A 27948-nucleotide genomic window follows, 5' to 3' on the forward strand; every position below is an offset into this window, starting at 1 on the left:
CACACACACACACACACACACACACACACACACACACACAGAGATATCGCCACTGCCAGATCCATAAAGACATTCCAGTACACAGTGTCATGGTTACCCTGTTCTGCTTCCGCCCGTGGCCTACACAGTTCTTGCTCAATGTTCCAAAGATATTTATCTGTCAGATTCTGTGCTCAGCGCATGTGCAGTCACACTGTCTCAAAGATCACCCTGAGTCATGCACAACCACATGACTACAACCCCACACAGTTCCTTATCATTCACGACTGTGCAATACTTGTACCTACTGTCATCCCTTCACACATGGCATCATACAGTGCCTCACCCTCAGTTGCCAGTCATATGCCATCTCCTCAGAACATCAGAACCTCTTGGATGGTCTCCACAGAACCTCACATGTACTGTTACCTTGCACATCATAACTTTAAGTCAAGATATATCGCATATATTGCCTCACCCAGACTCACTCAGTTATAACGTTGCAGCTGGATATCTCCTCAGAGTCACAGACACTGCTACATCTCCCACTGGATGCTGCCATTTATGCAGCCAAACATAGACTCACACCTTCAACTTCAGATCTTTGATGTTTTTATTTTACAAAAGCTTTGAAAGTACAGGCAAGGGGGTGTCTGGATCTAGAGGTTGGGCTGTAAAGATTTTTGCTGGCCAGAATAGGAGAAAACAGTTTACAATTCCAACTTTTGGGAATTGAGGGAGAGGGATCTAGAGTTCTAGACCAGCCTGGACTACACAGTAAGAGCTTGACTGAAACCTCCCTGCTTTAAAAGAAAGAAAGAAAGAAAGAAAATACCCAGGCAGGCATGGTGGAGCACTCCTATAATCCCAGCACTCAGGAAGAGGATGCAGGAGAATCTGAGTTCAAGGCCAGTTGATTACACAGCAAGACCTTGTCTCAAGAAAATGCAGAGGAGATACAACCCTGACCAAAGGCCATGACACATGCTCTCAAGAGCTGAGTGGAGCCACCACCGTGGTGCTGGTGGTGGGAGGCACAGGGCCTGTGGAAAAGGAGCCTGTGGGCGAGCCCAGCAGGGGTCCAGGGAAAGGCATGAGATGGCTAACAGGCCCAGACAACACCACAGGGCCTAGACCTTGGTAGAGGTGGGTAGTACCTGGGGTGCCCAGTGTCAAGCCAGAGGCTACCTCCCCACAATTTCCATTGCTGCTGCTGCCAGCCACCACCATGAAGCCCCCAGCTGGTCCCTCAGCTGCTCCTGCTCCTCCCAGACTTGATCCCCTCTTCTTTTTCCCTTTTCCAGATGCCTTGCGGTTCCGAGTCTGAATACCATCCTTCCGCATGGTCAGTGGCCGATTCACCTGCAGAAAAGGAAGCCACAGGGATGCCCAGCTCCAGCTCTGTCCGTTTGTCTGGTCAGGTACACATTCTCTACCTTCCTTCTTTTTTTTGAATATTTTTATTGTAAAGATACTGTACAGAGGGGTTACAGTTACATGAGTAAAGTAATGAGTACATTTCCTATCGAGCATGTAACCCCCTCCTTTGTTTTTCCCCTACTTTCCCTTCCCTCTCCTAACACCACCCTTCCCCCTCCACCTCCCTTCTTTAGGAATAGGGAATTGGCTCAAGAATGGAGGAGCACAGCCCAGGGCCCTCACAGAGACCTGTCTTAAGCAATTTAGTGGTGTGAAACCCTGAGATTAGAGTCCTGGATTGACAAAAGGTACCCAAGATCGAGGGCATGGGAGTGAAAGGGATGGTAAGAGGAAAGAAGAGTGGAAGAAAGAATGGAGAAGGAAGGAGGAAGTTAACTGAAGAGAGAAAAGAGAGGAGAGGAAGGAGGGGGAAGGAGAAAGGGAAGAGAAGGGCCAGGAAGGAAAGGTGAGAGGAAGGCAGAAGAAAAAAAAAAGATTCAGGATACAATAAGATAAATGAAGAAAGAAAGCCTGGTGCAAGGACACCATGGTGTGAGGATGGGAAAGCAGAGGGAGGACAGGCTCCAAGGGACAAGGCATTACCTGATGTAGCTTATAGTAGAGGCCACAGGCATTGCACACAGGGTCTCCACTGGCATTTCTCCGCCACAGTGTTGTTGTGGTTGTCTGGCAGTTGGTGCACTGAGTACCTGCCCGTTTGCTAACAATCTGAGGAACAAAATGATATGAGCACAGTGTCCAGTGGAGGTGAGTGTAGGGATCAGGACTCAAGGGGAAGGGCTGAAGATCAGGTAAAGGCAAGGTTTCCTGTCCAGGACACTTTCTTTTTGCTGTATTCTATGAGACTCCACCAGTACCTCTCAACTCTGGCCACATATCAGAATTACTTAAAGAATTAAAGAACATCCTGAATCTGGTATGTTGTTCAATGGTAGAGCTCTTGTCTAGCATTCATAAGCTGCACGAAAACCAGAGCTCCATCTCCAGTGCCACAAAACAAAATTCTGATGCCCAGGATTGCAATGCTCAGCATTGCAACTCTGTGTGTGTGTGTGCGCTCGCGCATACAGGCACATATACTGGCACATACTGGTACTGGGGCTTGAGGTCTGGCCTGAGCACTGTCCCTGAGCTCTTTTGTTCAAGGCTTGAGACATTCCACTTCTAGAATTTTGTGGTTCAATAGAGGTAAGGGTCTGATAGACTTTTTCTGCCCAGGGTTGGCTTTAAACTGTGATCTTCAGATCTCAGCCTCCTGAGTAGCTAGAATTACAGGCGTGAGTTACCAGCCCCAGCTTAAATCAGTACCTTTGAGGAAGGGACTTAGAGTGATTGCAGTGGGAAGCCAGGGATGAAAATCCTACTGTGCAGGGCAAGGGGCAGTTTCTGTACAGTGTGTAGACTGAATTTCTTTTTCAAACCTCTGAGGGTTAGCTAAAGGATGTGAGTTCCAGGACACAGTCGGGTTTTTGCATGGGGATAGAGTGGAGAGGATGAGGACCCACATGGGATGAGGATGAAGACAAGGATTTCTGTGCAATAGGGTGCTACTATCCTATGCAGAGTGATAGGCAGTAGTTAGACATCCTGTGTGATAGGAGCACGTGGTTCTGGCCCCTACAGCATCAGGGCTCCTGTACAGTTGAGGCAGACCTACAGTCTTTTTTTTTAACCAGTCCTGGGGCTTGAACTCAGGGCCTGGGCACTATCCCTGAATTGTTTTGTTTACAGCACCACTTCTGGCTTTTTCTGTTTATGTGGTGCTGAGGAATTGAACCCAGGGCTTCATGCATGCTAGACAAGCACTCTACCACTAAGCCACATTTCTAGCCCCAGATCTTTAATCTTACCAGACGTTTCTTGGGCCGGATAAGGGGCCTGTTCTGCCCATTCATCTTGTGATAGAGGCCACAGGCATTGCACAGGTAGTGGCCTGTCCTGTCCCTCCGCCACAGTGGAGTAGCTGTTGCTCCACAGTTGACACATTCCCTGGCCTCTGGTAGGGTGAACAGAGAATAGAGAGCCAGGCTCAGTTTAACTTTGCTTTGTGCCACTCACCTCAACTCAACCTCCCAGTCCTTTCTTTTTTTTTTTTTTTTTTTTGGGTCTGGTCATGGGGCCTGAACTCTGGGCCTGGGCGCTGTCCCTCAGCTCTTCAGCTCAAGGCTAGCACTCTACCACTTGAGCCACAGCGCCACTTCCGGCTTTTTTCTTTTTGTTTATATGGTGCTGAGGAATCGAACCCAGGGCTTCATGCATGCAAGGCTCTACCACTGAGCCACCTTCCCAGCCCCTCCCAGTCCTTTCTTGACACTCTTACCACAAGAGGGCAGGGGCAGGCTTCCATGAAACTTGGGAGAGGAATAGGCCACTGAATTCAGGGGGCTTCCAGTGGGAGGAAAGAAGGGACTAGAAAATTCAGGGCTCCCATAAGCACTGCTGGAGACAGGGATTGATGAAGGTAGTGCAGTCCCCAGGGTCAAAAGGTCTGGACTCAGCCTCTCTGTCTTCAAGGTCTCCAGGAAGGTGGTGCTGCTCTTCCCATCTGGATCATCCAAGGCCTGGGGAGGGGGGTCCTCGCGGCTGGGACACACAGTTGAGGCAGGGTAGAGCCCTGTCTTTCCATAGGCCCAGCCAGCATAGGATGAGCCTCCAGGGATCCCTTCCATACAGTTGAGCAATGGGTACACCTGAAAAACTGTTGGGGGTAGGGAGGAAAGAGGAAAGAGGTGGGGAGATCAATCTTATGCCATCCCACCTTTAGGGCCCAATGGTGTGCATTAGCCCAACATGGCAGTTAGGTTTCTAAACTTTCCACACAGTTACCAGAACAGCTGTTGACATTGACCTTTAGGTCCTGAGCCCACTTGTCACAATACCTTCTAACCATTTCCTATTTGTTTTTGCATTAATGGGATTTGAACTCAAGACCTTGTGCTTTCTGGGCAAAAGGGCTCAACTACTTGAGCCATACCTCCAGCCTTTCTGCTAACCATTTCCAATGGGCTTTGAGAATGTTTGGGAATTTGTAGCCCAGATAACTGGGCAGCAACTACCACATACTTCCTATCACGCTTTTCGAGATACTTGCCGCAACATGGCGGATGGAGGAGTATTAGCATTCCAAGGTCTAGACTTAAGTAGGAGAGGGGTCAGCACATTCATCCTCAGAGTCCAGGCATCCCCAAGATGACCTCTTAGTGGGATTCTAACCTAGTTAAGGATCTCCGCGGCCATCCACCACACCGAGACCATGCCAAGGCAGCCACCCAACAGAGTTACCTGGGGAGTGTCTGTAGGCCTCAGTGTCCCTGTAGTAGGCCAGTGCAGTGGCTGCAGCCGTGGCTGTGCTCGGAGCAGAAGAAGCTGCTGAATCCAAGCCCTCAGGCCCAGAGGGGAAAAAGCCTCCTGACTCTGGTGTTGAGGATACCAGAGCATGATCCACAAACTGGGGCAGGGATTCTGAGGTCCCCAGGGCCCCTAGGCCAGGGAACTCCATGAGGAGCACAGATGTTTAACCTGTGAAGGCAGAAAGGGCTCTCAGACACAGTTCTCCTCCCCTCCTCTCTTTCTGCCTGCCCCTCTTCCTTCCTAATACTCCTCCTCCCAGCCTATCTCCTTGTCTCCATATTCTTCCTTCCCATTTGCCAAATGCCCTCCTCTTCCTATCTTCCCGGTTTTTTTCTTTTGTTTTTCTAGTTTTTTTTTGTCGGTCATGGGGCTTGACCTCAGGGCCTGGGCGCTGTCCCTGAGCTTTTTCACTCAAGGCTAGTGCTCTACCATTTTGAGCCACAGCACCACTTCTGGTTTTCTGATGGTTAATTAGAAATAAGAATCTCATGAACTTTCTTGAGCAGGCTGGCTTCAAACCATAATTCTCAGATCTCATCTCCTCAGCCTCCTAAGTAGCCAGGATTACAGCCATGAGCCACCAGTGCCCAGCTCTCTCCTTCCTTCTCACATTTCTTTCTCCTCTCACTTCCTGTCTCCCCTCCTTTCATCCTCCCCTTTCCTTCTTGCCTCACTAGTATTTCCTTTTTTCCATTTATTGTCATCTGCTTCCCATTCTCCTTTTCACCTTTTTCTCTTCTTTCCCCTCTCCCCATTTCTCTTATATCCCTTTTTCCTATCTTTCCTCCTCTCTTTCCCCAGACTCCTCTCATTTCCCTCCCTCCTTTTCTTTCCATTCCATCCTCATTCTCCTCTTCTTATCCTTTCTCTATTCCATCTTTCTTTCCTCCTCATTTCAACTTCCCTTCTGTTTCCCCTTTTCAAGTGCTTTATCTCTCTTCCCCTTGTTTATCTCCCATCCACTCCTTTTATCCTTTTACTTTCACCTCCTGCCTCTTCCCTTTCTTTCCTCCCCTCCTTTTTCTTCATTCTTTTTTTTTTTTTTTTTGGGTCTGGTCGTGGGGCCTGAACTCTGGGCCTGGGCGCTGTCCCTCAGCTCTTCAGCTCAAGGCTAGCGCTCTACCACTTGAGCCACAGTGCCACTTCCTACGTTTTTCTTCTTGCTTATGTGGTGCTGAGGAATCGAACCCAGGGCCTCAGGCATGCAAGGCAAGCGCTCTACCACTGAGCCACCTTCCCAGCCCCCTTTTTCTTCCTTCTATCTTCCTCCTTTACATTCTCTCCCTCATTTTCCCCTGTTCCTCCTTTCTTCCCCCATTTCCTCTTAGTCTCTCTCTGTTACCCATCCTTCTTCCCCTACTCCTCTGTAAGAATCTAGATGAGGTGGGATTGGGACTATAACCATCCCTTTGAACCCTTTGGTAATCCCCCCAGGAACTTGGGGTTCACCCTCCTGTGTTCCCCAAATTCATCCCTATCTGTTGCATCTTGCCTTCAGACTTTCTCAGAAACCCCATGGTTTCCGGCTTCACTCCTCCACCCCCATCTCCGTTAAGGGCCCCCTTAGTTCCTCCCTGTCCCATGGGGGGGTCAGTACCCCTCACTGCTTATCTCTGCCATCCCCGCCCAACTTTTGAAATCACCCCAAGGCTACTGGCTTCCTCTAAGGAGGGTGACAGGTGGGGGTACTCCCTCTCATACCCTGTCTCCTGGGGAGGGGTGCCTCAGTTTCAGGCATCTTCAGGTCCCACCACCATTCCCAGGCATCAGTTTCCATACTTGCTCTATTGGAGGTGATGACAGGCTTAACTAAGACTGGGAAATGGCCAGTTGCTGCTATCTGTCTTGTTTGTATCCCCGGGTATCATTTCTCTTGTTTCCCTTCAAGTCTTCCTTAAGCGTTTCTCCCCCATCTTCCCATGTTTTTGTGATAGCCTGCCCCCCAACCCCCTTCCCACTCTGCTTCTATGAATACATATTTTCCCTCCGTCATCTGTCCTTTCATGTTTATCTCTGTCCAGCTTTATTTCTGTCTCTTTCTGTTGAGTCTCTCTCAGCACTTCTATTACTATTGCTCTCTCCCTCCTTCACTCCTCCCTCTGCATGTCTCTGTGTCTCTTCAACATTGTTGCTCTATCTCCCCTTACCTCTTTCACCTACTTCTCTCTTTGAGCTGTTGAATCTCTGTTACTCTTCCATATCTTGCAGCACACTTTGTCACAAAAACCCCCAAGGAGTCGAGAACCCTGCTTGTGGACTTGCCTGTTCAGTGCCCTCTCTGTATAGTGGGGTGACAGATGGAATAGAAGCCAACCTTCACACCATCCCCTTATCCTGTCATTGTGTAGCTAGGCCAAGGGCTGCACCCAGAGTTGGAGACTGTCCTGGGAGAAAGAGACAATCCTTGGATGTGCCCATCACATCCCCACCACCACTACATTCCTGGTTCCATAGTTCCCCTGTCTCTTCATGCTTCCATTTCTGGCCTCCACCATCTCTATCTCTGATTCTTTGTCTCTGTCTCCATGATTCTTTTTGTCTGTCTATCTGTCCATCTGTTGTCTGTCTGTCCTCTCTCTGTCTGTCTCTCTGTCTCTGTCTCTGTCTCTCTGTCTCTCTGTCTCTCTGTCTCTCTGTCTCTCTCTCTCTCTCATTTTCTGCTCCTGGCTCTCTTCCTTCTCTCCTACTGTTACACTGTCTCTGTCTACTTTTCCTTTGAGCTTCTATCTTTGTTTCTCCTTTATATTTGTTCATGTCTTTTGTCTCACTCTTTTTATGTGTCTTCCCCTGTTTTGTTTCTTCTTCCCTTTGCTCTCCTCTGTACTCTGCATTCTTGCTCTTTTGTTGTCACCATGTATTTCCTCATCCCTTCATCCTTACCCCCCCACACTCTCCCTCTAGACCCTCACACTTGTGATGAGCCCAGGGCTGCCCACCCCTCCTGTGGTAGCCCCCACCCCCACTTCAGTTATCACTCTCTGAACAGAGATAAGTTTATCTCGAGGCTGGGGGATATGAAAGCTCCTTATCAGCTACCCCACTAGAAAAAGCAACTGCCCCAACCAGAGGCACTGGCAGCAGCTGCACCCTCCAGTTTCTCTTCTACTCTCCCTCGGCCCAGCCCCTCACCCCAGGTAACTCATGTCCCTATCCCAACCCTCTGCTGAGGGTCTCATGGGGCCAGAGGGGACAGATATGGGGCTTTGGGGTGGTTAGAAGTAGAATCTGAGGGGCAGATGGGGCATTGAATGAGAGGAAGGTTGGGGTATAACTGTGGAGTTTGGGAGAAGCAAATATGGGATTTGAGAAGCAGAACCAAGCTTGGGAATTGGAGACACATGTTGGGTTCAGAGATAGATTGAGAAAACAGATGAGATTGGGGAATCCGATGAAGTTTGAGAGCCAGATAAAGCTGGAAAGTTAGGAATGTGGTTTAAGGTTAGAGATGTATTTTTGTGGGGGCGAGGTTCATAGAAAAAAACATAAAGTTTAGGAAGCAGAGATCACCTTGAGCAGACAATAATGTAGGCACAAAAGAAGGTGGAAAAGTCAAAATAGAACTGGAGCAGAAAAAGGCAGAATTAGAGTGATTTAGGAGGCAGACAGGTTTTAGATCTAGGATAAGGTTTAGGAGAGGCAGACATGAAGGTTCATTCGGGAGAATAGAGTTAGTATTCAGAGTAACCAACATTCTGAGAGACTGGGAGAAATGGTTTGTGGAGATGAGAGCAAGGAAGACAGGGAACAGAAACGGGCTGGTGAGGCAGAAAGGAGTAAGAGAATAAAGCTAGGTTTGGCAGAGATGGTTTTAGAGAGACAGAAAGAATTTGAAACCAAGATAAGGGGATTGTGTAGTGGACAAGGTGTTTGGGAACAGAAATCTCTTTGGAAGAGCAAATGTGAGGGTTTTCTAGAGAACTCAGGGAGAGAGACAAGTTTGAGTGAACAGAAATCAAATTTGAGGTAGAGGTAGTAGTTTTGAGGCATATTGGAGGTAGAGTTGATCTCTAGGGAAGGCAGAGCTGGGGGCAAACTAAGTTAAAGGCTTAGGGTCACGTAGCTATCTAGGGAGGAGTGGGTAGGAGTTGGGGCGGAGAAGGATAAGGTGAGAGGTAAAGATGAGATTGGAAAGACAGCAGTGGATGTGAGAAACTGTGGAAGGATTCAGGGGTGGCCGGTACTTTAGGGAGAGAAGTGGGTAGGGCAGCTTGGACAGTCGGGAGAGCTAGCCAAAAGGCTAGGGACAGCAAGCTAGGGTTTCCTTGCTGGGGCTTTTCAAGGGAATTGAGACTGACCTGGGCTGGTTGGTGCGGAGGGTTCATCCACCTTGGGGATGTGGTGAGCTCAGTGTGATCCCAAGGGGTGTCCTGGCTGGCCTTGGCCTTTGAGGCTCCCTTCCTCCCTCTCACCCTCCCTCTCTCTCTTCTCCCTCCTCCCTCCTCCCCAGGGAGTGGCTGGTGCCACAGTGGGTGGGGCAGTGTAGGGGAGGGGGGCGTGCCCCTTCTTGTGGGGGGACCTCTTGGGCACTTGGGGGCCCTCACCGTACCTGTCCACCCTATGGATTGTTGGAGCCAGCTTGCCTTGGACTTCCAAGAAGTTCAGTGTCCAGCTAAGTTACATGGCTGTAATCAAGATAAATGAAAATAGCAGATATGGGTTCTTGACTCCTCAGAGCTTTTCAGCAAGAAAAGCTCCTATTGTGTGTTAGGCTATGTGTGAACTGGATCCATATATATATATATATATATATATATATATATGTGTGTATATATATGTATGTATGTGTATGTATGTGTATGTGTGTATGTATATATATATATATATATATATATATATATATATATATATATATATATATATGTTCCTTTCCACAGGGAGGGCAGAGATGTGGTTATACCCATATTCCAAGTGACAAGAATGAGACTCAGAGAGGTTTCATAGAATTTGAGTCAGAGCTTGTAGACCACCTTGGGGGAGTCAGGCTCCTGGGCTAGGCCAGGGCCAGGGCCAGCAGGAGGCCAGGACACTGTCCCTTAGTGACTGGGGCTTATGCCTGGGGCTTACGCCAGCTCTGGCCTGCCCTGGGGCAGCAGATAACTCTTATCAGATGGAGGCCACTGTGGCTGTTGGCGCCTGTAGTAACAGGCTGACTTGGGGTTAGGGAGCAGGGTGGGCGGGTACTCAGGGACAGTGGCCTCAACTTGCCCGCCATACTGCACTGGAGGCGGGAAACTGAGGTGATACCCAAGGTGAGTTGTCCTATGAGTTCTTGAGGAATGGAATAGGGTATGGAAGAGATGATGAGAGAGGCAGAGACAGGAACAGAGAAAAACAGAAATGTAAATGGGGCAGAGTGCAGATGATACGTAGAGGAAAAAGAGAGGTAAGTGAAGGCTGAGAGATGGTACAGTAAGAGAGGCCTGGAGAGAGCCCAAGACAGAATTTGAGACAAATGGACAAAAGGTAAAAGAAAACCTGAAAATGTTAGAGGCCCAGGACACAGGTGAAGAAACCAGAACCAAAAAAGGTGACAGAGGATGTTGTAGAGAGGGCCACTGAGACAGATATTCATAGGCAAATCTGAGTCTGAGGGCCTAAGGTGGCAGTCTGGAGAAAGTCCTCTACAGGTGGCAGGTGGTCCTTGGGTCGGTGAGCTGGGAATATTGACTGATGTGATTTATGTGGCTTTGCCCTCAGTCTGCTTTGAGGGATTCACCATCCCCCTTCAGAGAGCCACTGGGCCCTTACAATCCAGTCCCAACCTTGCTGCATTGCCTGACCTCCTCTGAATATTTCGCCAAATATTCAGCTACCACAGTGCCTCACACTGTCATAGTGCTTCACACTGAGCCTTTCACTGTATAAAAGCATCTGACACATGCACACAGTAGGTGTCGAACTTGAGTCCCCATAAAGCAAGAGCATAAGACTCCTTGTCATGATCCTGGAATTCCATGGGACCAGAAACTCTCCTCACCCATTCTACAGTTAGGGAGACTGGAAACCTGCAGAGGGCAAGGATGGAGCCCCATGTCAGTGGGATCTGCTTGCTTATTAGTCCATCCTAGAAGAAGAAGACCATTCTCATCTTACCTCTCTACATTTCCTTGTCCTAGTAGGCAAAATAGGAAATTTGAGGAAAAAGCTAGGCTGAGGTTGGGTTTCTATTTGCCCACCTCCAGCTGAGTGTTCCTCTGGATGTTGAGCCCTCTTCAATAAGAAGGCAGGGTACTGGGGCTGGGAATGTGGCTTAGTGTTAGAGTGCTTGCTAGAATGCATGAAGTCCTGGGTTCGATTCCTTAGTACCACATAAACAGAAAAAAACAGGAAGTGCTGCTGTGGTTCAAGTGGTAGAACTCTAGCCTTGAGCATAGAGAGGCTCAGGGACAGAACACAGGCCCTGAGTTCAAGGCCCAGGCCCTGAGTTCAAGGTCCAGGACCAGCAAAAAAAAAAAAGGCAGGATACTGCCACATGCATGTCAGTCAGCCTGCCCTCCTTCATAGACCTCATAGACTCCCCCTCCCCACCCCTGCAACTTTGGTGCAGTCCCTAATCACCATTCTCTCCAGGCCTCCTTCCCCATTTGAAAAATGGCCATAACAGTGGTACCTACTCTCCAGGCTGACTGGAGACTGAATGAGTTTTAATCACTATGAAGTAGTTTTAGTTGGCTTGAATCTGAGACTTCAAAAAAAATCAGGGGCTGGGAAGGCGGTAGAGTGCTTGTCTTGCATGCATGATGCCCTGGGTTCGATTCCTCAGCACCACAAAAAAAGCCGGAAGTGGTGCTGTAGCTCAAGTGGTAGAGCACTAGCCTTGAACTGAAGAGCTGAGGGACAGTGCCCAGGCCCAGAGTTCAAGCCCCACAACCAACCAGAAAAAAAAAAACACCTCAGCTATTCTAGCCAAGAGCAGGTGGCTCATGTCTCTAATCTCAGCAATTTAGGAGGCTGAGATCAGTTGGATCCTGGTTTGAAGCCAGCCTAGGCAGGAAAGTCTGTGAGACTCTTATCCAATAAAAACTACCAAAAAGCCAGGTGCTGGTGGATCATGCCTGTAATCCTAGCTACTCAGGAGGCTGAGATCTGAGGATCACAGTTCAAAGCCAGCACTGGCAGGAAAGTCTGTGAGACTCTTATCTCCAATAAATCACTAGAAAACTGGAAGTGGCACTGTGGCTTAAGCGGTAGAACGCTGGCCTTGAGCTGAAGAGTGCAGGGACAGCAGCCAGACCCAGAGTTCAAGCCCCACCACCAACCCAAAAAACCTACCAAAAAAACAGAAGCAGAGCTATAGTTCAAGTGATAGAGCACTAGCCTTGAGCAAAAAAGCTCAGGACGGGCACACACACAAAAAACAAACAAACAAAAACAAACCTTGACTATTCTAATTTTTATTGAGCATTCACTTGAGTCTTAAATTTCCGTGTTTGATCTTCTGATTTATTTACTGAGTACCTATTGTATATGTAAGGTCTGCCCCATGCCATACAGGCCCTGCCTCCTGCATGTCTCTGCCCAGTACCTGTGTCACCTAGGTAACTGGCACACTTGGAAACAGTCCACATCCCCCTCTTTAGGAAGACCTTACAATATACAAGAGAGAGTCCTGGCCCTAACTAGCACTACTTTTTTTGTGTGCTGGTACTGGGGCTTAATTCAGGGTCTATGCTCTCTCTTAACTTTTTTTTGGGGGGGTCCGGTCGTGGGGCCTGAACTCTGGGCCTGGGCGCTGTCCCTCAGCTCTTCAACTCAAGGCTAGCGCTCTACCACTTGAGCCACAGTGCCACTTCCGGCTTTTTTCTTTTTGCTTATGTGGTGCTGAGGAATCGAACCCAGGGCCTCATGCATGCAAGGCAAGCACTCTACCACTGAGCCACCTTCCCAGCCCTCTCTTAACTTTTTGCTCAAGGTGCTTTACCATTTGGGCTACCACTCCATTTCTGCTTTTTACTGGTTACTTGGAGAGATACATGTTTTATGGCCTTTTCTGCCCCAGCTGGCTTTGAACTTCAATCCTCAGATCTCAACCTCTGAATAGCTAGAATTACAGGTGTGAACCACCAGCTTCTGACTTAGTACAGCTTCTAATTCTAGTTCTGAGGTTTTGTGTTGATACCACTAGTAAAACCAAATTGACACTAAATGCTAAACCCATACTAGCACTAATCCACATTTTAATAGTTATATTAGTCTAACACTGATACTAATTCTAATCTAACATTAATATTGTCATTGTGAGGGAAGAGATGACATTGTCCAAAAAGAAACATACTCATACTGGGCTCTGGTGGCTCACATCTATAATCCTAGCTTCTCAGGAGGCTGAGATCTAAGGATAGCAGTTTGAACCCAGCCAAGGCAGGAAAGCCCATGAGATTCTTATCTCCAGTTAACCACCTGAAAACCAGAAGTGGAGCTGTTGCTCAAATGGTAGAGCACTAGACTTGAGCAAAAGAGGTCAGGGACAGCGCCTAGGCCCTGAGTTCAAGCCTCACGACTGACAAAAAAAAGATATGTACTCATTACCTGACTTATGTAACTATATCCTTCTGTACATTGCCTTTATAATAACAATAAAAATAATTTTTAAAATACTGTCATTAATGCTAATTTTTTTAGCTTTTTATTTTTTATTATAAGGGTAATGTACACAGGGGTTACAGTTACATAAACCAGGTAATGAGTACATGTTTTTGTTTTTGTTTACCAATCAATGTTATTGCTTCCTTCGCTCTCTCCCAGATTTTCCTTCCATTAATGCTAATTTTAAACCACTAATATTTGATTATGACAGTGACAGGGATGGAGCTCAGTGCTTCTAGTTCATCAAACACTCTGCTACTGAGCCATATCCCCAATCCCTAAAACTATTTATTATTTATTATAATTTGAAGAACAATAACAACACTAATTATGATACTGGTGTTCTTCTGCACAAATACACTACAAGAGTGGCATTATTTGCTGAGAGACCACAGCTACTATGCTGCTTCCCATACATAATTTTATTCCATTCTCACCCAGCTCCATGTAGTGTAAATGTATACAATCACTCCCATCTTCTAAACCAAGAGTAAGTGCACATCTTTGTCTTGGCTCTCATACCAATTTACTGCCTGGCTCTTGGGCAAGCTACTCTCTGGGCCTCGGTTGCTTCACCTGGAAAATGGGTATAATCCCTTATGGTATACTGTGTAAATGGCTATTCTCATTATCCCTGTTACTATTATCATGCAACAGAACTTGAAAGGTCCAGGGCCAGTATGGGGATCTTCATCAGGAGGGCCAAGCTGAGGCATGTCTAAGACTAGAGTGTGGCTGGACTCATACCCCATTTCTTTATTCCCATAGAGGACAAATGGCTCAGGAAAGGAAGTAAGGAGTGGGGAGTGGGGTGCCTCTGAGGCCAAGCCTCACCCTATTCCCTCCCCCATCCCTGTGGAGGGGGCATAGGCCCAGAAGTCTGTGGCGACAGTTCAGCCATCAGGGAGGCAGCTGGGCACGTGTAGATAAGGGAATCAGCAGGGGCCAGGCCAGGCTTTGGGGAGCCAAGGGCGGGGGCAGGGTGGGGTGTCCGGGCACCAAGTCCTTTCTGTCAGGCTGCCATTTGAAACCCACTGCAATGTCCTCTCTTCCTGGAAGCCTTCTCTGACTGGTCCCCTCCATCTTGGCATCTTCCAGGTCTCTTGAGCCCCTGCTTGATCCAAGCCCACTGTCTTTGGACATTTGGACATCTTCTAGAGCCCAGTTCACCTCCATGTCCACACCACCAAGAGACGCAGCGATCAAAACTGCTAAGAAGTCATACGTTTGACCTCAGAACCACATGTGGTTGGTTTTTTTTAAAAAAAGGATTATTTTTACCTGGGACGTAATAATTGTATATACTTAGGGGGCACAGCATGACCACTGGACACATATGCTAATGTGTAACAGTTAAGTCAGAAAAATTATCATATCCAGCTCCTTCAAAATGTTCGTTTCTTGGTATCTACAAAAGGATTTCATAGAAGGAAAGTAGAATAGCAAGCAGTCATTAGAGGCTGGGAAGGGGGAGAAGTAGAGGGGTCAAATAATCAGTACTGAATACAGTTATAGAGGAGAAAAAAGTTCTAGCTCAGTACAGTCGGATAACTAGTTTACTATAGTTTACAACTGATTGTAAATGGATAAGTGTGTGTGCGCGCACACACACACATGATGTTCTTATTTAATGATACAGGAAAATAACATATTATTAAACAAGCTGGTTAAAAGTTTTTTATCAAACTTTTGATTAAAAACAACTTTTAACTTGCTAGACACTGGTGGCTCATGCTTGCAATCCTAGCTACTTAGGAAAGCTGAGAACTGGATGATTATGGTTCAAAGCTAGCTGGGAGCTGGTTGCTGTAATCCTAGCTACTCAGGAGGCTGAGATCTGAGGATCACGGTTCAAAGCCAGCCCAGGCAGGAATGCTCATAAGACTCTTTTTTTTTTTTTTTTTTTTTTTGCTTTTTTTTTTGCTCGTCATGGGGCCTGAATTCTGGGCCTGGGTGCTGTCTTTCAGCAATTCAGCTCAAGGCTAGCGTTCTACCACTTGAGCCACAGCGCCACTTCCAGCTTTTTCTACTTATGTGGTGCCGAGGAATTGAACCAAGGGCATCAAGCATGCAAGGCAAGCACTGTACCATGAGCCACCTTCCCAGCCTCTCATGAGACTCTTATCTCCAATTAACCACCACAAAACTGGAAGTGGTGCTGTGGCTCAAGTAGTAGAGCATTTGCCTGGAGCTGAAGAGCTTAGAGACAGCAAGCAGGCCCAGAGTTCAAGCCTCACAACTGACAAAAAAAAAAAAAAAAAAACAAACCTAGAAGGTCGGGCTGGGAAGGTGGCTGAGTGGTAGAGTGCTTGCCTTGCATGCATGAGGCCCTGGGTTCGATTCCCCAGCACCACATAAGCAAAAAGAAAAAAGCCAGAAGTGGCGCTGTGGCTCAAGTGGTAGAGTGCTAGCCTTGAGCTCAAGAGTTGAGGGACAGCGCCCAGGCCCAGAGTTCAGGCCCCACGACCAGACCCCCCCCCAAAAAAAACCCCCAAAAAACTAGAAGGGTAATTGGTACAAGTAGTTGAGTACCAGCTTAGTAAGCAAAGCCAAGTTAGCATAAGGCCCTGAGTTCCAACTCTACTACTGGATAGTAAGTAAGTAAGTAAGTAAATAAAATTAAGAGTTAAAATTAAAGCCGGGCGCCGGTAGCTCATGCCTGTAATCCTAGCTTACTCTGGAGGCTGAGATATGAGGATCGCGGTTCAAAGTCAGCCCGGGCAGGAAAGTCCGTGAGACTCTTATCTCCAATAAACCACTAGAAACCAGAAGTGGAGCTGTGGCTCAAGTGGTAGAGTGCTTGCCTTGAGCTGAAGAGTGCAGGGATAGCGCCCAAGTCCAGAGTTCAAACCCCACGACCGACCAAAAAAAAAAAAGAGTTAAAATTAAGTTATACAGACATGGTGATAAACACTGTGATCCCAACACTCAAAGATGGTGTTCTAACAATTGAACCATAGCTCCACTTCTGGCTATATGCTTGTTAATTGGAGATAAGAGTCTCATAGTCTTTTCTGAACCGAGACCCTCATATCCCAGCCTTCTAAATAGCTCAGATTACAGGGGTGAGCCACTAGGGCTGGCTTTTTTGTTTGTTTGCTTGCTTGTTTTGAGAAAATATCTGAAGTCTCACTATGTTGATTTTTTTTCCAGTCCTGGGGCTTGAACTCAGGCCTGGGCACTGTCCCTGAGCTTCCTTTGCTCAAGGCTAGCACTCTACCACTTGAGCCACACAGCATTTTTTCTGTTTATGTGCTACTGAGAAATCGAACCCAGGGCTTCATGCATGCTAGGCAAGCACTGTGCCACTAAGCCACATTCCCAGCCCTCCAAATCTTGGGCTCAAGAAATTCTGCCTCAACCACTGTGCCAATCTCTATTAAAAAAATTTTTTTTGGTCGGTCGTGGAGCTTGAACTCTGGGCTTGGGCACTATCCCTCAGCTCTTCAGCTCAAGGTGAGCACTCTACCACTTGAGCCACAGCGCCACTTCCTCTATTAAAAATTTTTTTGGTGGGAATGCTGGTGCTAAGGTTTGAACTCAGAGCCTGTGCATTGTCCCTGAGGTTTTTGTTTTTTACTTAAAGCTAGTGCTCCAATTACTTGAGCCACAGCTCCACTCCCAGCTTATTTTGGTAGCTAATTGGAGATAAGTCTCATGGGCTGAAGTGTGGCTCAATTGGCAGAATGCTGGCTTATCAAATGCAAGGCCCCTTGGCTGGGAAGGTGGCTCAGTGGTAGAGCACTTGCCTTGCATGCATGAGGCCCTGGGTTCAATTCCTCAGCACCACATAAGCAAAAAGAAAAAAGCCAGAAGTGGCGCTGTGGCTCAAGTGGTAGAGTGCTAGCCTTGAGCTGAAGAGCTGAGGGACAGTGCGCAGGCCCAGAGTTCAGGCCCCACGACTGGACCCAAAAACAAAAAACAAAAACAAAACAAAAACAAATGCAAGGCCCTTGAATTCAAAACTCAAGTATCACTAGAAAGAAAAAGAATTCTTTTTTTTTTTTTTTTTTTTTTTTTTGCCGGTCATGGGACCTGAACTCTGGGTCTGGGCGCTGTCCCTCAGCTCTTCAGCTCAAGGCTAGCGCTCTACCACTGGAGCCACAGCACCACTTCTGGCTTTTTCTGTTTATGTGGTGCTGAGGAATCGAATCCAGGGCCTCATGCTTGCAAGGCATGCACTCTACCGCTGAGCTACCTTCCCAGCCCCAAGAAAAAGAATTCTAAAGAAAAAGAAAATAGCGTAACAAAAAGCACCCATGGCTGGGCACCGGTGGCTCACACCTGTAATCCTAGCTACTCAGGAGTCTGAGATCTGAGGACTGAGGTTCAAAGCCAGCCTACGCAGGAAAGTCCATGATATTCTTATCTCCAATAAACCACCAGAAAACCAGAAGTGGCGCTGTAGCTCAAGTGGTAGAGCGCTCGCCTTGAGCTGAAGAGCTGAAGGACAGCGCCCAGGCCCAGAGTTCAAGCCCCATTACTTACAAAAAAAAAAAAACTGGCAAGGACACTTTACTCAAGGAAGCAAACAACTGAGAAAGGCTCATTGTTGTTTAAGTAGTAATTTATTTTTGGTACTAGTACTACAGCTTGAACACAGGTCTTCAGTTTGCTTTGTTGCTCAGTCTGGAGCTGTAGCACTTGAGCCATGCCTCCAATTGGATATTTGGTAGTTAATTGGAGACAGAGCCTCCATAGACTTTTCTGCCCAAATCAGTTAGGACTTTGATTCTCCAAGTTTTAACTTCCTGAGTAGCTAGAATTCAATGAGTAAGCTACTGGTACCCAGTAGACTTATTGTTTATTTGTTTGTTTGCTTGCTTTTTGTTATTGGGGGGCGGATCCGGTCGTGGGCCTGAACTCTGGGCCTGGGCGCTGTCCCTCAGCTATTTAGCTCAAGGCTAGTGCTCTACCACTTGAGCCACAGCACCACTTCCCCTTAGCTTTTTCATTCTACTTCTTAGACTCATTATTTTAGAATCAAGAAGTTATAAAATTGATCCCTGGGCTGGGAAGGTGGCTCAGTGGTAGAGTGCTTGCCTTTCATGCATGAGGCCCTGGGTTCGATTCCTCAGCACCACATAAGCAAAAAAGAAAAAAACCGAAAGTGGTGCTGTGGCTCAAGTGGTAGAGCACTAGCCTTGAGCTGAAGAGCTGAGGGATAGTGCCCAGGCCCAGAGTTCAGGCCCCACGACCGGACCAAAAAAAATAAATAAATAAATAAAATAAAATAAAATTGATCCTTTTACCTTAGGGTTCTTTTTAGGTAGTATTAACTGTGGAAAAGCAATGCTCTTTTCCCTTTGAAACTGGGACATTTTTAGCCAGGCACTGCAATTCTAAAGAGGTTGAACTCTGGGTTGGGAATGTGGCTTAGTGGTAGAGTGCTTGCCTAGCATGCATGAAGCCCTGGGTTCTATTCCTCAGTACTGCATAAACAGAAAAAGCTGGAAGTGGTGTTGTGGCTTAAGTGGTAGAGTGCTAGCCTTGAGCAAAAGAAGCTTAGGGATAGTACCAGGCCCTGAGTTCAGTTCAAAGCCAGCCTGAGCAGGAAAATCTGTAAAAGTCTTATGTCCAGTTAATTAACAAGAAGCCAGAAGTAGAACTCTAGTTCAAGTGTTAAAACATCAGCCTTGAGCACAAAAGCTCAGAGATAGTGTCCAGACCCTGAATTCAAGCCCCAGGACTGGAACAAAAACAAAAACAAAAAATCCTGGGGCATTTTTAGAGGGAGCTCCAAAGTATTCTTAAGGCCTAAGGAACTAAACCCCCAAATAAACAGATTCTGTAGGTCACGTTCATAGCATGCCACAACACCCAAGTCACAGTAATCTTAGTATACCATCAGAGGTATGAAAAGAAATTTTTTTTTTTTGTCGGTCGTGGGGCTTGAACTCTGGGCCTGGGCGCTGTCCTTCAGCTCTTCAGCTCAAGGAGAGCGCTCTACCACTTGAGCTACAGCGCCACTTCTGGTTTTCTGGTGGTTTATTAGAGATAGGAGTCTCACGGTCTCTCCTGCCCGGGCTGGCTTTGAACGGTGATCCTCATATCTCAGCCTCCTGAGTAGCTAGGATTACAGGTGTGAGCCACCAGCGCCCGGCTACGAAAAGAATTATAATCAAACAAAATAAAGAATAGCCAAGCTAGCTGGGCACTGGTGGCTCATGCCTGTAATCCTAGCTACTCAGGAGGCTGAGATCTGAGGATCGCGGTTCAAAGCCAGCCCAGGCAGGAAAGTTCATGAGACTCTTATCTCCAATACACCCCTCTCCGCCCCCCTCCCCCCCACCCCCCCATCCCCCGCTAGAAAACCAGAAGTGGTGCTGTGGCTCCAGTGGTAGAGCACAAGGACAGCACCCAAGCCCAGAGTTAAAAACATAGCCAAGCACTGGTGGCTCATGCCTATAATCCTAGCTACTCAGGAGGCTGAGATCTGAGGATCATGGTTCAAAGCCAGCTCGGGCAGAAAAGTCCATGAGACGCTGATCTCCAATAAACCACTAGAAAACCAGAAGTGGCACTGTGGCTCAACAGGTAGAGCCCTGGCCTTGAGCTGAAGAGCACAGAGACAGCGCCCAGGCTGAGTTCAAGACCCACGACCAAAAAAAAAAGAAAAGAAAAGAAATACTCTATAGCATATTTTAATGGATCATAGTTTTTTTGTTTTTTTTTGTTTTTTTTTTTTCCCGGTTGTGGGTCCTGAACTCTGGGCCTGGGCGCTGTACCTGAGCTCTTCAGCTTAAGGCTAGCACTCTACCACTTGAGCCACAGCACCACTTCTGGCCTTTTCTACTTATGTGGTGCTGAGTAATCGAACCCAGGGCCTCATGCATGCAAGGCAAGTACTCTACTACTGAGCCACCCTCCCAGCCCACGTTTGGTGTTTTTGTATATGCCAGTACTAGGGCTTCAACTCCAGGCCTCATGTACTTGCTGAACTTTTTGCACTCTACCACTTGTGTCATAGTTTCACTTCTGGCTTTTTGGAGGTTAATTAGACATAAGGGTCTCGCATACTTTTCTTCCCAGGCTGGCTTTAAGCTGTGATCCTCAGATCTCAGCCTTCTGAGTAGCTAGGATCACAGCCATGTGCCACCATCATCCAGTATATGACCTCTAACTCTTGTTTATTCCACTTCCCCTCTTAGTCTTTTCTATTCCTTTATTTCCCTTAATTACTTTATTCCTTTCTTCTTTTAATGTTTAGGGACTTTTTTTTTTTTTTCCAGTGCTGGGAGTGGAACTCCAGGGCCTGAGTTTCTCTGTGTTCAATTCTAACACTCTACGACTTGAGCCACAGCGCCACTTTCAGCTTTTTCCGAGTAATTCTTTTGAGATAAGAGTCTCACAGATGTTCCTGCCTGGGGTGGCTTTGAACCAACATTGTCAGATCTGTCTCCTGAGTAGCTAGGATTGCAGGCATGAGCCACCAGCGCCTGGCTATTAAGGGACTTTAAGTGTTGAATATCCGAGAGAGAGAGAGAGAGAGAGAGAGAGAGAGAGAGAGAGCTTTTGGTTCCTTTAGTCTTTTCCCACTACCAGTTGTGCCATGTACCAGTTGTGCCATGTGCCGGGATATCTCAGGGTCTGGCTGATCACGTGGCTTTTTCTCTTTGGTGACTCTCTCTCTCTCTCTCTCTCTCTCTCTCTCTCTCTCTCTCCAAATATGCACTGGTTAAAGCCCAACTTCTGCAGGATCTTCCACCTCACTGATCAAGAGGACAGGTAAAAAGTGATGACACTGTTCAAACAGAAATGTACTCATATATACCTGCAACCTCTCTGCACATCACCTTTTAAGTAACAAATTAAAAAAAAAAAAGAGGACAGGTAACATATGAGAGTTGCAGTATCCTTGTAACAATTTCCTGGGTCCTGGCTGACCAGGGTGAGCAAAAGCAAAAATACTGGCTTTTTAACTTTTTTGCTTAAGGCTAGTGCTCTACTGCTTGAGCCACAGCTCCACTTCTGGACATTTTGGTGCTTAATTGGAGGTAAGAATCTCACACTTTCCTTCCCAGGCAAGCTTCAAACTGTGATCCTCAGATCCCTCCTGAGTAGCAAGGATTCCAGGCATGAGCCACTGATGTCCAGATCTCTTTAGCCTTATTATCTTTCTTGGCTTTGACCTCTTTTTATGTATGTGTGTGTGTGTTCCAGTCCTGGAGTTTGAACTCAAGGCCTGGGTGCTGTCCCTGAGCTTTTCTGTGCAAGGCTAACACTCTACCACTTGGGCTACAGCCTCACTTCTGGCTTTTCTGGTGGTTAATTGGAGATAAGAGCTTCACAGACTTTCCTGCCCTGGCTGGCTTTGAACTGCAATCCTCAGATATCAGCTTCCTGAGTTGCTAGGATTACAGGTGTGAGCCACCTGTGTCCAGCAGGCTTTGACCTTTGAGTCTTGTTTGTTGACCAGGCAGAAGGTCAGTTCCACTGGTCTGGAAGTAGAAGTAATGGGTTTGAATTTTAACTTTTGTAATTTCCTGAGTATTTAGTGCACTTTGAGGCATAGAGAGCTGAGAATAATTTTTCCCTTTATTGAGTCCCATTTCCTTTCAAAGCTTTTAGATCTGTGCCCGTCCATGAGATTCTTACCTCTAATAAACCACTAGAAAACCCAGCTTTTAGATCTGTACTATAGTTCTCTTATTTGGGGAAAACAATATTTTTTGCATCAGTTTATGTTTAATTTTTATTTATTTTTTGTTAGTTTATTGTTTGATCTTGGGACTTAAACTTAGGGCCTGGGTGCTGTCCCTGAACTTCTTTTGCTCAAGATCAGTGCTTTGTCACTTAAACCACAGCTGCACTTCCAGCTTTATTTTTTTCTTGGTAAGTTAGTGGAGATATGAATCTCACAGTCTTTTCAGCATGGTCTGGCTTTAGACCATGTGCTCCTCAGATCTCAGCCTTCTGAATAGCTAGAATTATAGGAATAACCACCAGCACCCAGCTAACTTTTTAAAAATTATCTGTATGTATGTATGTCAGTCAGTCAGTCATGGGGCTTGAACTCAGCCTGGACGCTGTTCCTGAGCTCTTCAGCTAAAGGCTACCACTCTACCACTTGAGTCACAGCACCACTTCCAGTTTTCTGGTGGTTTATTGGAGATAGGAGTCTCACTGCCTTTCCTGCCCAGGCTGTCTTTGAACTGCAATCCTCAGATCTCAGCCTTCTGAGTAGCTAGGATTATAGGCATGAGCCACCAGTGCCCGGCTTTGTAAATTATCTTTAAAGATAATTTTTAGCCTGGTGCTGGTGGCTCATACCTGTAATCCTAGCTATTCAGGAGGCTGAGATCTGAGGATCATGGTTCAAAGCCAGCCTGGGCAGGAAAGTCCATGAGACTCTTATCTCCAATAAACCACCAGAAAACCAGAAGTGGCACTGTGGCTCAAATGGTAGAGCGCTTGCCTTGAGCTGAAGAGCTAAGGGATAGTGCCCAGGCCCAGAGTTTAAGCCCCATGACCAACCAAAAAAGAAAAAAAAAGAGTTTTACAAGCATCTTAAATTTAACATGTCAACTGGAGCACAGTAATCTATTAAAAATATTATTATTATTATTATTATTATTATTATTAAGGTGTTCTAAGAGGAGTTGTAAGTCAGGTATTGAGTCCATTTCTTTCTTTTTTTGGGGGGGGTCCAGTCATGGGGCCTGAACTCTGGGCTTGGGTGCTGTCCCTCAGCTCTTCAGCTCAAGGCTAGTGCTCTACCACTTGAGCCACAGCGCCACTTCCGGCTTTTTTCTTTTTGCTTATGTGGTGCTGAGGAGTCAAACCCAGGGCCTCATGCGTGCAAGGCAAGCGCTCTACCACTGAGCCACCTTCCCAGCCCTCTTTTTTTTTGACAATGTCATCTTTTCCTTTACTTTCCCCCAGTTTCCTCCTCCCACCCCTGCCCACAAGTTACATAGTTCACTTTCCACATAGTGTATCTGAATAGCATGATTTCATTTGTTCACCCTTTCTCCCTCCTTTTCTGCACTCCTTCCTGGCTCCCCTACCATAAAAATATCCCAAAAGAACAAAACACCACCACAACCAAAAACTGATATTTCCATTTCCTGGAATTCATTTAAATAAATAATATTTTAAATGTTCAGAGAAATTATACCTTTGGGTTTCTCCACTATAGATATTCTCCTTTAATCTGTGTGTGAATGCCTAAAGTCCCATATAGGTTATCATGTCCAATTATACTTAAGATCTAGCTTCCACACATGGGAGAAAACATGTGTCATTTGTCTCTCTGAGCTTGGTAAACCTCACTTAGAATGATTTTTTTTAGGTCCATCCATGTCCCTGCAAATGACATAAAATATTATTCTTTCTAATGGATGAGTAAGCTTCTATTGTCTATATATACACCATATTTTTGATTCTCTCATTCATTTTAGGGCATCTGAGCTATTTCTATAACTTGGCAGCAATGAACATGGATGTGCAAGTGTCTTTACTGCATCCTGACTTGAAATTGTCTGGGTGGGTAAATGCCCAAGAGTGGTATGGCTGCGTCATAGGGAAGTTCTATGCTGTTTTTTTGAGAAACCTCCAAATTGCCTTCCAAAGGGTTGTACTAATTTTTTGCTATTTTGGGGGTGGGGAGGGGTCTGGTCGTGGGCCTGAACTCTGGGCCTGGGCGCTGTCCCTCAGCTCTTCAGCTCAAGGCTAGCGCTCTACCACTTGAGCCACAGCGCCACTTCCAGCTTTTTTTTTCCTGCTTATGTGGTGCTGAGGAGTCAAACCCAAGACCTCATGCATGCAAGGCAAGTGCACTACCACTGAGCCACCTTCCCAGCCCGGTTGTACTAATTTTATTCCCACCAACAGTGCAATAGGGTTCCTTTGTCCCCACAGACCCTCCAACATTTGTTGTTGGAACACAGTAATCTTTTTTAAAATTAAAAAATATATTCTGGGGGGCTGGGAAGGTGGATCAGTGGGTAGTGTTTGCCTTGCATGCATGGGCCTTGGGTTTGATTCCTTAGCGCCACATAAGCAGAAAAAGCTGGAAGTGGTGCTGTGGCTCAAGTGGTAGAGCACTAGCCTTGAGCTGAAGAGCTGAGGGACAGCGCCCAGACCCAGACTTCAGGCCCCACTACCAAAAAAAAATTTGTTTGCCCACCTTGGGGACTGGGTGCTGTCCCTGAGCTCTTTTACTCAAGACTAGCACTATAACACTTTGAGCCACAGCTCCACCTGTGGTTTTCTGGTGTTTAATGGTAGATAAGAGTCTCTCAGACTTTCCTGACTGAGATGGCTTTGAACAGTGATCCTAAGATCTCAGCCTCCTTAGTAACTAGGATTATAGGCATGAACCACCAGTGCCTGGCTTAATTTTTTTTAATTATAAAAGTGATGTACAGGGGGATTACAGTGGCATAAAACAGAAAAAAGAGTATATGTCATTTTGGATAATGTCACCCCTACCCTCTTGCAGTTTTTTCCTCCCAACCCCATCTACAAATTGTATAGTTCATTTTCAACATAGTGTCCAGTGAGTAGCATTGCTGCAGCTGTTCACCCTTCGTCCCTTCGTTTCTGTGCCTCCCCTTACCCTCTCTAAGACATTTATTTATTTACTTACTTATTAATTTATTCATTTTGGTAGGTCATGGAGCCTGAACTCTGGGTCTGGGCGCTGTCCCTCAGCTCTTCAGCTCAAGGCTAGCGCTCTACCACTTGAGCCATAGCGACACTTCTGGCTTTTTCTGCTTATGTGGTGCTGAGGAATCAAATCCAGGGCCTCATGCATGCAAGCAAGTGCTCTACCACTGAGCCACCTTGCCTGCCCCCCTTAAAACATTTAAACAAACAAATAGGGCAAAAAGAAAGGTAAACAAAAACAGTTTTAAAAACCTCTTGTTTCTATTTCCTGGAGTTCATTTTGGTAAATATTTTGTATGATCAGATGCACAGAGGAATTGTGCCTTTGTGTTCCTCTTCTAAGAGTGTCCTCTTTTGGTCTCAATGGAAACACAGTAATCTTTTTTTTTCTTTATTTTTGTGCCAGTCTTGGGACTTGAACTCAGAACCTGGGTGCTGTCCCTGAGCTTCTTTGGCTCAGGGCTAGCACTCTACCACAGTGCTGCTTCTGGCCTTTTCTGAGTAGTTTTTTGGAGATAAGTCCCATGAACTTTCCTGCCTGAGCTGGCTTCAAACTGTGATTCTCATATCTCAGCCTCCTGAGTAGCTAGGATTACAGATGTGAGCCATCAGTGCTCAGCTAGAATCTTACTGTTTAGTACAGAATTTTGTTTGTTTGTTTATTTATTTTGTGCTGGTCCTGGGATTTGAACTTATGGCCTGAGCACTGTCTGTCCCTGAAGGTTTTTCCCCCCTCAAGACTAGTATTCTACCACTTGAGCCACAGGCTCCACTAATGGCTTTTTGGAAGTTTCTTGGAGATAAGTGACTCACGAACTTTTCTGCCCAGTCTGGCTTTGAACCACCATCCTCAGATCTCAGTTTCCTGACTAGCTAGAATTATAGGTGGTGAGCTACCAGTATTAGCTTGGCTTTTTTTGTTGTTGTTGTTGGTCATGGGGTTTGAACTCTGGGCCTGAGCGCTGTCCCTCAGCTCTTCAGCTCAGGGTGAGCGCTCTACCACTTGAGCCACAACACCACTTCCAGTTTTCTGGTGGCTTATTGGAGTAAGAGTCTCATGGCCTTTCCTGCCCTGGCTGGCTTTGAGCCTCAATCCTCAGATCTCAGCCTCCTGATTAGCTAGCATTGCAGGTGTGAGCCACCAGTGCCTGGCTAGCTTGGCTTTTTAAAATTTTAAATCCAATCATTTATCCTGATTAGTTTCTTCCATCTTATCTCTATTACTAAATGCCTTTAAAACTTTGTTAACCAGAGTTCTTAGAGGAGACTGATGTTCTTGTTCTAATTTTTGTAATCTTCTATGTGTGGGACAGATTGGGTAATAAAACCTACAACTATCAGGCCTTCCCCATTTGCTGGGTTAGAGTATATACATTTATTTCTGTGTGTGCATATGTTGGTCCTATAGCTTGAATTCAGGACCAGGGCACTGTGTCTGAGCCTTTCTGCTCAAGGCTGGCACTCTACCACTTGAGCCACAGTTCCGCTTCTAGCTTTTGGGTGGTTCATTGGAGATAAGAGTCACACACTTTCCTGCCCAGCTGTCTTCAGATTACAATACTCAGATCTCAGCTTTCTGAGTAGCTAGGATCCCAAGCTTGAGCCACCAGTGCCCAACTTGGTATCTATATATTTTAAGTGTCTGTCAGAATGTTTAGAAATATGACTGGCTGGCTTAGGTGAGGCTCAAGTAATAGTGCTTCCACCTAGCAAATGTGAGCTCCTGAGTTCAAACTCTAAGACCATCAAAAAAAAAAAGGAAATATAATGACAAATATGGCTGGATTCTCATCTTTTTCCTTGATGATTTCTAGGACCTCGTAATCATTCTTTGGAATGCTTTCAGTGCCTCCCATACCTTTTTTGTGTCTCACAGTGAGTGGCCCTGAGGAAAGATGTAAGGCCTAGGAAGAGGAAAGAGCGTTTATGTGATGGTGATGTTGCTCTTCATACATGCTCCTGAAGAGAATGCCACAACAGGGTGTGGACAGCCTGTGAAACTAAGGGATGGGCCCTTGGAATCTATGTAAGGCCTGTGACCTAGTAGAAATTCTATTTTGTCTGGACACACAGAGCAAGCAAGGTATTGAAAGAGGAGGAAGAAATGAAGGAAGGAGGAGGAGGGGTAGGGAGGAGGAGGAGGCCGAGTGCTGGTGGCTCATGCCTGCAACCCTAACTACTCAGGAGGTTAGCTCATACATGCAATCCTAGCTACTCAGGAGGTTGAGAACTGAGGATCTCAGTTTAAAGTCAGCCAGGGAAGGAGAGTGTGTGAGACTCTTTACTTCAATTAACCAGCAAAAAAGCTGGAAGTGGAGTTGTGGCTTAAGGAATAGAGCACTAGCAAAAAAGCTCAAGGCCCAGGCCTATGTTCAAGCCCTAAGACTGGCATTAAAAAGAAAGAAGAAAGCCGGGCGCTGGTGGCTCACGCCTGTAATCCTAGCTACTCAGGAGGCTGAGATCTGAGGATCATGGTTCAAAGCCAGCCCGGGCAGGAAAGACCGTGAGACTCCTATCTCCAATAAACCACCAGAAAACCGGAAGTGGCGCTGTGGTTCAAGTGGTAGAGTGCTCGCCTTGAGCTGAAGAGCTGAGGGACAGCGCCCAGGCCCAGAGTTCAAGCCTCACGACTGACCAAAAAAAAAAGAAGAAGCCAGGTGCCAGTGGCTCACACCTGTAAACCTAGATACTCAGGAAACTGAGATCTGAGGATCACGGTACAAAGCCAGCCCGGTCGTGAGACTCTTGTCTCCAATAAACACCAGAAAACAAGAAGTGGTGCTATGGCTCAAGTGGTAGAGGGCTAGCCTGAGGGATAGCGTCCAGGCCCAGAGTTCAAGCCCCATGACTGACAGAAGAAGAAGAAGAAGGAGGGGGGGGGAGGAGGAGGGGGAGGAGGAAGGGGAGGAGGAGGGGGGAGGAGGGGGGAGGAGGGGGAGGAGGAGGAGGAGGAGGAGGAGAAGGAGGAGGAGGAGGAGG

The 27948-nt window shown here is 46.6% G+C and overlaps 1 protein-coding gene across 1 annotated transcript; it reads right to left on the bottom strand.

Annotated features, from left to right (window-relative positions):
* Positions 1–583: 583 nt before the first annotated feature.
* Gata1 (GATA binding protein 1) lies at positions 584–9159 on the bottom strand. Its single transcript, XM_070039180.1, has 6 exons — positions 9066–9159; positions 4702–4938; positions 3740–4117; positions 3270–3415; positions 2002–2127; positions 584–1341 (listed from the first exon to the last, which is right to left on the bottom strand). Exons 2-6 carry the CDS (start codon positions 4916–4918, stop codon positions 970–972), a joined length of 1239 nt encoding a protein of 412 aa, XP_069895281.1. The 5' UTR covers positions 4919–4938; positions 9066–9159; the 3' UTR covers positions 584–969.
* Positions 9160–27948: the final 18789 nt, after the last annotated feature.

The sequence above is a fragment of the Dipodomys merriami genome, unplaced genomic scaffold (genome assembly GCF_024711535.1).
Source record: "Dipodomys merriami isolate MVZ:Mamm:240054 unplaced genomic scaffold, mDipMer1.0.p SCAF_3, whole genome shotgun sequence".
NCBI classification, from domain to species: domain Eukaryota; kingdom Metazoa; phylum Chordata; class Mammalia; order Rodentia; family Heteromyidae; genus Dipodomys; species Dipodomys merriami.